General features: G+C 41.0%; 2 protein-coding genes across 2 annotated transcripts; both read right to left on the bottom strand.

Moving 5' to 3' along the window:
* Positions 1–2,139: 2,139 nt before the first annotated feature.
* Positions 2,140–3,882, bottom strand: LOC133123153 (class I histocompatibility antigen, Gogo-C*0203 alpha chain-like). The gene is made up of 4 exons (XM_061233455.1): positions 3,729–3,882; positions 3,336–3,620; positions 2,506–2,778; positions 2,140–2,340 (listed from the first exon to the last, which is right to left on the bottom strand). Exons 1-4 carry the CDS (start codon positions 3,856–3,858, stop codon positions 2,189–2,191), a joined length of 840 nt encoding a protein of 279 aa, XP_061089439.1. The 5' UTR covers positions 3,859–3,882; the 3' UTR covers positions 2,140–2,188.
* A 2,808-nt stretch (positions 3,883–6,690) lies between these two features.
* On the bottom strand, positions 6,691–10,162 carry LOC133123847 (class I histocompatibility antigen, F10 alpha chain-like). The gene is made up of 5 exons (XM_061234480.1): positions 10,134–10,162; positions 8,408–8,653; positions 8,015–8,299; positions 7,186–7,458; positions 6,691–7,020 (listed from the first exon to the last, which is right to left on the bottom strand). The coding sequence occupies exons 2-5, from the start codon at positions 8,535–8,537 to the stop codon at positions 6,869–6,871; spliced, it is 840 nt and encodes a 279-aa protein (XP_061090464.1). The 5' UTR covers positions 8,538–8,653; positions 10,134–10,162; the 3' UTR covers positions 6,691–6,868.
* Positions 10,163–11,360: the final 1,198 nt, after the last annotated feature.

The raw sequence follows: 11,360 nt of genomic DNA, 5'->3' as shown, positions 1-11,360 counted from the left end.
CTTAATGTCAAAGGCTACATCGCTCCTGGTTGACTCGAAGACGTGAGGATGAGAACAGGCCTTTTCTGTAGCCATTTTCTTGCGGTTTGCATTTGCTACATTCTAGCAACAGACTGCGCTTTCCCCATCTCCCGTATTTTGTGCTCTGAGGCACTGAAAGCTGGTGACTCTCTGGCATGATCGTAAACTTTATGATCTCTGTCACACGCATTTTCCCCGTTAGATATTCTTCTTCTGGAAGTAGCTAATTGGTCACGTCTCTTGTGAGTAGCTTTTTGGCGTTTTGACGATATTTCCAGGTTTCAAACTACCCGCGGCATGCTAAGGCGAAAGTGCTGAACACGTGATCTGATGGCTTTTCGCGTTTCACTTCGCATGAGGAGAAATAGATGTGTAGTTTCAAGGTTCTTACCACTAGTCTGAAAGAAGACAAGTTACGGAAGCTAAATAGCTCAAAATCTCAAAACTGCATGAAAACCCGATGTTTTTGCCTGCCGTGTCTCGCCTTAAGTTTTGAAATGTTTATCGTTCATAGCAATTTCTTTATTTTCTTACTCTCTGTCGGCACACCAACTCGGGTAAGTCACGTTTCGTCACTTTCACATAGGCTACAATAGGGAATCTCGCTGAATTTCTCTTCCAAGTAGCCTACGTAAGGTAGCTACAAGTTGCTAAATAAATATTTATTTATTTATCTATTTATTCATATTAACAACTGCATCATTACAACATTAACAATCTGAAAATGTTAGTTGTCTGTATTCTTGAGAATAGCCCTACTCTGATGACATAGGTCTCAATATCTCTATGTCTTATAATGATCCATGGTCAGCCCATATTTCGTCGCCTATAGCTCAAACACTTGTAGCATTTCGTTGCCTATAGGTCAAACATTTGGAGCATAAAAAAGGGGCGACACGGCTCAGGCAGTAAGAGCAGTCATCTGGCAGTGGGAGGGTTGCTGGTTCAATCCCCCGCCCACGCTGTGTCCCTGAGCAAGACACTTAAACCCCCAAGTGGTCCCGACGAGCTGGTCGGCGCCTTGCATGGCAGCCAATCGCCGTTGTTGTGTGAGTGTGTGTATGAATGGGTGGATGAGAAGCACCAATTGTACAGCGCTTTGGATAAAGGCGCTATATAAACCCCAACCATTTACCATTATAATTGTAGATGGCCTGTTGAGGACTCAAATACCGCCATCTAGTGCACATTTACTGTAACTGTCTAAGCATACCTCACGACTAGAATTTTCATGGATCATTTTTTTATTGTTTGTAAAATGTAAGTTCACTCTCCAGTTGAGAGTTTATAATTGCTGTTGCTGTTATAATTGCTGTGAAAGTAAAAAGTAAAAAATACTTGATATACTACTATCGCTCTATGTCTTGTGAGTGTAATTATATATTTTTTATATTATTTTAATGTTTGAGAATCTTTTGTAAATATATGCGTGATTACTGCCGGGTGTTTTAAATATTGTGAATTTCCCAAGGGGAGAACAAATTGATTGGTTGTTCTCATAATAATAATAATAATAATAATAATAATAATAATAAATAATAAATAAATTATAAAAATAATAAAAAAAATATTATGAATTTTCTAAGAGCTAGAACAAAGTGGTTGTTCTCATATATAATTAAAATATATAATAAGACAAAATTGGAAAACATTAAGTTCCATTAACATTCATTTTATTTCAGTTCTTTTCTTCAGTTTTTGGGGAAAAGCAAATGCAACAAGAAAGGTTGATCTTGTGATGTTGATGGACTGCTCAGAAACATTAGATAAGATTGTGACTCCCCTGGACCTTATGTTCATTTAAAAACTGCATTTTGTGTTTACTTGTGTTGTCTTTGACGAATATTTAAATTTGTTTGATGATCTGAAACATTTAAGTGTGACAAACATGCAAAAAAATAAGAAATCAGGAAGGGGGCAAGCACTTTTTCACACCACTGTATACTTACAACCTGTCCCTACCTCCACCCCTACCCCCACCACCCCACCCCACCCCACCAATATCAAACAAAACTAAACATAAAAAAAAACATAAAATAAAAATCCACTAGATCCTGCCCTATTTCGGCAGAGCCACCAGATCCAGATCACATCGGCAGAGGATTTAAACTGGCGGTGGTTGTCACAGTCAATTCCCTCAGTGTGACTGCAAGATAAGATGCGAGGGTCACACTTCCGTGGTGAATTTGTCCTGTTTCACAGCTGTGAACCATATGAGCATCAGCATCAAAATGAAAAGCACTATAGGTGCTAGTAACCATAGTAACCAGTAGTGATGCCTCTTGCTATGGTCTACAGCCAGGTCCCATATCTTCCCGTCTGCGAAGGCAAAGAGTACATCAATAGGTTAGTTTCACAGCCACACTAATGTATGATGCCACACTCTGCAATAGTGGTCATGATTTTGTTCTCACAGTACTATTAATTTCATCTCGTCTTGCAAGTCAACATGAAATTAAACGAGGTTATAATAGGTGGCCTTACCCCATTTGACCGTCAGATTTCCAAAATGGACTCCACAGCTATAGGACTCCTCAGTACTGTTTGAGATGTCCAAGCTCTTTCTCAGCTGGCAGGTCCCATCCCCGTTCGGTCTGATCCCAGTGGACAAAAGGCCATCTTTTTCAGCCAAGATGTCTTCATCCCGATAAAACCCCACCGTCATGTTAATGCAGCGAAATCCTGAAACTAGGCAGGTAAGAATAACCTTCCCAGTGTTCGGGTATCTCTTAGCGAATAATGCAGCAGTGGGCTGAGCTGAAATAGCAAAAAAGGAAAAGGCTTAATATCCTGTACACGAGGAAAGGCCTTTTTGGGGTAATGATGAAAATGAAAATGTGCATTTGTATGTTTGAATGTTCAGACAGTTTCAAGACAACTTTGTACTGTGTGTCCATTTTGAAAAGGTTGGTTTCCTGCGTAAAAACCATTGGAAAATAAGGTCACATTTTAAGTAAAGTACCACCCTTAATTGTTTTTTAAAGAAGCAAGAAAAAACAATCATTTGGAAGCGTGCATGTAAAACAGACTTTAATTTGCATATGTACTCTCTGGGGTTTTGTATTGCTCTCTGATTTTGTATTGCAGTAATTCTAATAATTCCCTAAATATTGCGTAGTTAAATTCTGATATGATGGTAAAATATTTCATCTTTTTATAATACTGAGCAGCATGTAGCATAGCCAAGTGGCTAAGTTCACACAGTAAGATCAGTGCATCTGTATAGCTGCTAAATAACGGCTGAATAACAAAGTATATAATTATAAATTACTGCAGTATGTTCTAATTCCGTACGGGAGGACCATGGCACTAACGTGTCTCCTGGCTCTCTTTTTCTTCGTAGGACGAACTTCTCATCACATGTCTCACGCAGAGGAAGTCTAAGTAGAATGTGATATTTTTGATGATGTCCGTGTCACTGTTCCACTTGGTTTCAATTGGGACAGCAGATCCCAGTGAAGCCTCCCACTTTTGCCTGGAGAAGTTGAAGGACAGGAAGTCTTCTCCATTCCATCCGAACTGTGCAAAGGTCCTCGTAATTTTTAAATTCGGGTTTAGCTCGATCTCACAGCCGAATCTCCCCTGCAGGACGGCAGCACCTGAAACAAACGGATGTATGCAATGCTACAGTTACCTGCATGTACTGGAACTTTAACTTTCATATATTACTTTTTTTTTAAAGCTCAAATATAGGGGTACTCACTCACCAGCCATTTGAATTCCTTTGTTATTTAAGATGGCAGTTCTGCCTCTGTCCCATTGCTGCATATTGAGGCGTCTGACTGTGTTCCACAGCTCATGGCCGTCACCTTCACGCATCCAGTTTCGCATGGGCATGATGACCGCGCCATCGCTGTGGTAGGAGTCAACTGCTTCGCCATCGAGCCACAGAACTGAAGTGAACTCATAACGGGCCACCGCAGTGTAGGTGCCTAAAATGGAGTGCACCTCATCTATACTCCGCAAAAGAACGATAAAAACACATGGGAAAACGCACGCACATGGACACACCCTCTATATACTTCATTGCAAATTCAAATTAAATAAAAAACATACATTGAATGTACTATAGTCTATGGTGGGATGATATACAGGCGAGATTACAGGGTTAGCGAGGAAAGTTAAGCCTTGACCGTGCGTTTCCCCTACTACGAAGCTGAGTTACATCTGGGTAAAAATCGCAGGGGGAACGCCGGGGGCTAATCTGGTCCAGGGCAGGTTATGCGCAGGCTATCACCAAACCGTGACTTTCCCGTGTTTATAGGGGTGGCTATGACCATAACGTGTACTATAGCCACCAACCGATAATGACGTTAAGAATATGAATTTTATTGAAAAGGGGCCGCGTCACAGCAAGGTGGTTACAATCTACTGTATTTGGAAGCGGCAGAAAGAAAATAAATAATTTGCTATGAACGATAAACATTTCAAAACTTACGGCGAGACACGGCACGGCGGTTTTTCATGCACTGGTCAATTTCGAGATTTTGAGCTATTTAGCTTCCATAACATGTCTTCTTTCAGGCTAGTGGAAAGAAAACGTTCAAACTGCACATCTATTTCTCCTGCACGGAAGATCGGGTCCGATCCATTTCCTTTAACAGCAAGCAATCGTAAAAGTTAAAAGGGGGGTTTTCACGCCAATTACGATGTGATCCGCTACACCGCATTACATGACGTGTTCAGCACTTTCGCGTTAGCATGCCGTGGGTAGTTTGAAACCTGGAAATAAAATGGTCAAAACGCCAAAAATAGGTCTAAACGCTACTCACAAGAGACATGGCCAATTACCTACTGCCAGAAGAAGAATATCTAACGGGGAAAATGCGTGTGACATAAAGTTTACGATCACGCTGTCAGTGCCTCAGGACAAACAAACCGCCGGAAAATCAGAATGACAGATCAGCCACACAACAGTGGCTTGTAATGCATGATTATTTATTGTTACGCAGCTAAATCTTCTTTCGTTTGTGCTTGGCTGTCGATCATAGCTGTTGTCATACAGTTTTAGTAGTGAACTACCGAACGAGATTCGAATGCGAATCAAGTCGTAGGCTATTAAGTGGATTAACGTTTCTGTTAACTTCAATACGAACAACGGAATGGGCATTTAGAATCACAGGATAGCAAAATAGGCTATTCACTATTCAATTCAATACATGACACAATTGAAAAATCCATCAAAACAATTAAATCTGAAAAAAAAAATGATATTCGGGATATTGTCGGAGGTACATCGCAGTTATGCTGGCTGTACTACTGTGCGATATCGTCCGGCGATTTGTACAGCAACTCGTAGCTACGTTACGTAGGCGACTTGGAAGATAAATTCAGCGAGATTCACTACTGTAGCCTGTGTGAAAGTGACAAAACGTAACTTACCCGAGTCAGTGTGCCGAACAATGACAGAGAGTAAGAAAATAATGAAATTGCGATGAACGATAAACATTTCAAAACTTAAGGCGAGACCCATCCACACTAGAATGTGACTGCCGTGCTCACCCAACATCCTCAACACAACAGTAAAGCGCAACGTAGACGCGCATTAAAACCCACGACAAAAAAGGAAAGGAAAGTAAAAAAGGAAGTAAAGTCGTGGATTTGCGGTTGCATTGTTTTAACCAAACTTGCTTGAAATACAAACATAATGCAAACATGATGTACAAGTCAAGAACACAATATTTATTAAGCATATTCAATAATGTGACGAGCCCATTTCACAATATAAAAAAAAAAACAGGTGTGTGTATGTATAAAACAATATAGAGTACCACCCTACTAAATAGTGGCAGACATGCAACGTCATCAGAATATCAGTCAACAAATACCTTTCCATACTTTTGAGACAAAAGAAAAATTCCAGGATATCTCTGATGAACGGTGTTTGTGTGTGTTTAACAGTATGCCAAATTAACACAAATATAACAAGATCAAATATGTATAATTGTGTATGATGATAATTATACATTATAGCAAATTACAATTACATCATCTGTATTGTAATTGTATGTTATAACAAATACGTATAATTGTAATCATGTATGTATATTAGGTCTAGTTATCTGCTGTTCAGTTGACAATGTTAAACACAGACACTTAACTGTCATCATTGTACATAGTACTACATAGTACTGTTAAGAGACGGAAAAAAAACCCTCAGGACTCGATTCGATAGGCAAGTGTGTGTGTGTGTGTGGGAGGGAAGTGTCAGGAAAGAAAAAATCAGCTTCACGAAACATCAGCTACTTGACAAATCCACAACTTCCCTTTGAGGTCAGTGTGAGTGAAGACACTGTAAATAATGCAGTTGTGATTGTCGCTGACCTGTCAATATGATTCCATATGATTGTAGGCCACAGGAACGATTAAAACTACATGGCTGAATTGTTGCCAGAGTGTTTTACACAAGAGACAGAATAAAAATCTGAAAATAAATAAATGAAAGAATAAATAAATAAAATAAATTATTTTATTTTATTTTCGATCCCGCCTGTCGAAGAGTCCCTGAGCAAGAACCCAAACCCCCAAATGCTCCTGAGAAGCGGGTTGGGGCCTTGCATGGCAGCCAATCGCCGTTGGTGTGCGAGTGTGTGTATGAATGGGTGAATGAGAAGCATCAATTATACAGCACTATACAGATATACTTACAACCTGTCCCCACCCCCACCCCCCAATATCAAACAAAACTAAAGGAAGGAACCTAAAAAAAACATGACATAAAAATCCACCAGATCCTGCCATATTTCGGCAGCGCCACAAGATCCAGATCACATCGGCAGAGGATTTAAACTGGCGGTGGTTGTCACAGTCAATTCCCTCAGTGTGACTGCAAGATAAGATGCGAGGGTCACACTTCCGTGGTGAATTTGTCCTGTTTCACAGCTGTGAACCATATGAGCATCAGCATCAAAATGAAAAGCACTATAGGTGCTAGTAACCATAGTAACCAGTAGTGATGCCTCTTGCTATGGTCTACAGCCAGGTCCCATATCTTCCCGTCTGCGGAGGCAAAGAGTACATCAATAGGTTAGTTTGACAGCCACACTAATGTATGATGCCACACTCGACAATAGTGGTCATGATTTTGTTCTCACAGTACTATTAATTTCATCTCGTCTGGCAAGTCAACATGAAATTAAACCAGGTTATAATAGGTAGCCTCACCCCATTTGGCCGTCAGATGTCCAAAATGGAGTCCACAGCTATAGGACTCCTCAGTGCTGTTTGAGATGTCCAAGCTCTTTCTCAGCTGGCAGGTCCCATCCCCGTTCGGTCTGATCCCAGTGGACAAAAGGCCATCTTTTTCAGCCAAGATGTCTTTATCCCGATAAAACCCCACCGTCATGTTAATGCAGCGAAATCCTGAAACTAGGCAGGTAAGAATAACCTTCCCAGTGTTCGGGTATCTCTTAGCGAATAATGCAGCAGTGGGCTGAGCTGAAATAGCAAAAAAGGAAAAGGCTTAATATCCTGTGCACGAGGAAAGGCCTTTTTGGGGTAATGATAAAAATGAAAATGTGCATTTGTATGTTTGAATGTTCAGGCAGTTTCAAGACAACTTTGTACTGTGTGTCCATTTTGAAAAGGTTGGTTTCCTGCGTAAAAACCATTGGGAAATAAGGTCACATTTTAAGTAAAGTACCATCCTTAATTTTTTTTAAAGAAGCAAGAAAAAACAATCATTTGGAAGCGTGCATGTAAAACAGACTTTAATTTGCATATGTACTCTCTGGGGTTTTGTATTGCTCTCTGATTTTGTATTGCAGTAATTCTAATAATTCCCTAAATATAGCGTAGTTAAATTCTGATATCATTGTAAAATATTTCATCATTTTATAATACTGAGCAGCATGTAGCATAGCCAAGTGGCTAAGTTCACACAGTAAGATCAGTGCATCTGTATAGCTGCTAAATAACGGCTGAATAACAAAGTATATAATTATAAATTACTGCAGTATGTTCTAATTCCGTACGGGAGGACCATGGCACTAACGTGTCTCCTGGCTCTCTTTTTCTTCGTAGGACGAACTTCTCATCACATGTCTCACGCAGAGGAAGTCTAAGTAGAATGTGATATTTTTGATGATGTCCGTGTCACTGTTCCACTTGGTTTCAATTGGGACAGCAGATCCCAGTGAAGCCTCCCACTTTTGCCTGGAAAAGTTGAAAGACAGGAAGTCTTCTCCATTCCATCCGAACTGTGCAAAGGTCCTCGTAATTCTTAAATTCGGGTTTAGCTCGATCTCACAGCCGAATCTCCCCTGCAGGACGGCAGCACCTGAAACAAACGGATGTATGCAATGCTGCAGTTACCTGCATGTACTGGAACTTTAACTTTCATATATTACTTTTTTTTTAAAGCTCAAATATAGGGCTACTCACTCACCAGCCATTTGAATTCCTTTGTCATTTAAGATGGCAGTTCTGCCCCTGTCCCATTGCTCCATATTGAGGCGTCTGACTGTGTTCCACAGATCATGGCCGCCACCTTCACACATCCAGTTTCGCATGGGCATGATGACCGCGCCATCGCTGCTGTAGGAGTCAACTGCTTCGCCATCGAGCCACAGAACTGAAGTGAACTCAGAACGGGTAACCGCAGTGTAGGTGCCTAAAATGGAGTGCACCTCATCTATACGCCGCAAAAGAAACAAACGATAAAAACACATGGGAAAACGCACGCACATGGACACACCCTCTATATACTACAGTGCAAATTAAAATTTAATTTAAAAAAACCATACATTGAATGTACTATAGTCTATGGTGGGATGATATACAGGTGAGATTACGGGGTTTAAGCCTTAACCATAACCGTGCGTTTCCCGTACTACGAAGCTGATTTACTTATATATATCGGGTATATATCGCCGGGGGGAACGTATGCCCACAGCTAACCTGGTGCAGGGCAGGTCCTGCACAGGCTATCGGAAATAGACGTCTCGCCAGGACACCCCCGTAGAGCTCGGGGGTGTTCTCGCTGGGCGGGGATCAAATTAATAGGCTAACTTTCTTCGTGGTTAAAGTTCCACTCGAAAAATATAAATTAGATTCTCAAGGGAGAGAATACAGTAGCCGACATCAATAGCCATCAATTATAAACTTCAGAGCTTAAGAATAAACCCTTTTCGCTTCAGACATTGTAGAGGCGTCTTAACGGATCCAAATCGCCTCTACTTGGGTTAGTCGGAGGTCCCAACAAACCGTTCCATAACAAAACGGAGTCATGCGCGTTTAAAATAAACGTTCATTTATTGCCTCCAAAAATAAATTTGCAATAAGCCTCAGCCATTGCTACTGCCATTGAAAACCTATTTGCTCCTAACAGGCACCCCGTTTGCTGTTCTTATATATTCTACAAATCAATTCGAATGTGTGTGAATGAATGGGTGAATGGAGAACCATCAATTGTACAGCGCTTTGGATAAAGTCTTTCAGATTTTTACCTGAAGACTGCTCTCTCCCGCACACTTCCTTTTTTAGTGCGCATCTACATTGCGGTTTACGGTAACGACAAACGACAGACACGACAAATACTCAAAATGCTACCGTTTGATTATTTTAAACATTCAATGATAATAACCTAACAAAACGGTAATTAGGCCATGTTAAATGAATGTCGAACTAGCCCAGGGGTCGGCAACCCTGGTCCTGGAGAGCCGCAGGGTGTGCTTTCGTTGCTACTTGGCATTAATTGATCAATGAAAGCCGTTGATTACACAGTTAACTTTAAGGTGGAGACGAAAGCCAGCAAACCCTGCGGCTCTCCAGGCCCTAGGCCTATTCGTGAATGTGAATACCAACCTTTAGCAAGTAGCCTATCTGTCCCAGCGTTTATACAGTGGGTAGCTACCATGGGAAAGCAAAATATTCACTGTTCAGTTCAATACATGACACAATTTAAAAATCCATTAAAACAATTATAATAATCAGGAAACACCATATTCAGGATATTGTTGGGGGTACATCGCAGTTATGCTGGCTGTACACTGCGATATCGGTCGGCTTTTACGATTTGAGCTGCACTTCACGCCAGTTAGACGACAGTAACTAGTGAATCGCGCTGAATTTCTCTTCCAAGTAGCCTTTGTGAGTGACAAAACGTAACCTACCCGAGTCAGTGTGCCGAAAAATGACAGAGTAAGAGCCTGTTGCTACAAATGTAGGAAATGCAAACAGCAAGGTTTTGGTACCAGCAAAAGCGTATATAGGCGTGGCTATGACTATGACGTGTTCTCATCTTATCTCTCGGATAGGAGTTTTTCAGTGGCTGTTTGGCCCCTGCGAATCTGCTGCGATCGCTGCCTTATCCTGTGGTTTCCCTCAAGGTTCTGTTCTGTGTTCGATTTTGTTTGCTCTGTACACGTTTCCTTTAGGTGTCATTATTAGCCAATTCAAAGGTATTTCATACCATTGCTATGCGGACGACATTCAGTTATCTTTCTTTTAAACCTGACAGGATTGATAAACTTATGTACTGCGTGACTGTTTGTCTGCTATTAAGGACTGGATGGACAGTAACTTTCTTCAGTTAAATGCAGACAAAACTGAAGTCCCCATCATTGCTGCTGATAATATTGTTTCTAATGTTGTAAATTGTATTGGGTCTCTTAAATCAAATGTGAGAAATCTTGGTGTTGTCTTTGATCAGGCTATGCATCTTGACAAGCACATTAAGTCTTTGTCCCGTACATGTTTTTTCCACCTTAGAAGCATTACTAAACTCAGGTATATTGTATCACACTCTGAGCTGGAAATGATTATTCATGCTTTTATTTCATCACGCTTGGACTATTGTAACTCGCTTTTTACCTGCCTCAGCAAATCATCTCTAGACCGCCTACAACTGGTCCAAAATGCTGCTGCCAGGCTGCTGACCAGCTCCAGGAGGATCTTGACGGTTGACGGTTGACGCTGTTTCCTGTTTGACGCTGTTTCCTGTTTGATGTTTGAACCAGAGGCGCGTTTTTCTCCAAGCAGCTGCTGAACTTCGCTTCTATTTTTGATAATATATTCTGAAAATAATCATTGGATTACTCTACCATCAATAAGGCGCTCCGAATTTCCACGGCGTCCTATATCATCCACAAGCTCACGGAATAAATACAGGCAGATAAAACGTAAGTTATCTACGAATTCTTATGGCGGTTTTCGGCTCGCCGGTATCGCCCATCTCTCACCCTGGCCTTCCCTCTCCTTCTTGGGCTGTCTCCTGCTCTGTGTGCGATATGTTTACTTATTTCTTCTCCGCAGTTAATGACTGGGAGTTAATAACTTTCCTGTGATAAGTGTAGGTTAAATGCTAGGCTGACGGAGATTGTTGAATCGGAAACTCGCAT

This window comes from Conger conger, chromosome 3 (assembly GCF_963514075.1).
Source record: "Conger conger chromosome 3, fConCon1.1, whole genome shotgun sequence".
In the NCBI taxonomy this organism is placed as follows: Eukaryota; Metazoa; Chordata; class Actinopteri; order Anguilliformes; family Congridae; genus Conger; species Conger conger.
The sequence above is the reverse complement of the archived record's forward strand: the minus strand, read 5'-3'. Positions and strand labels throughout refer to the sequence as shown.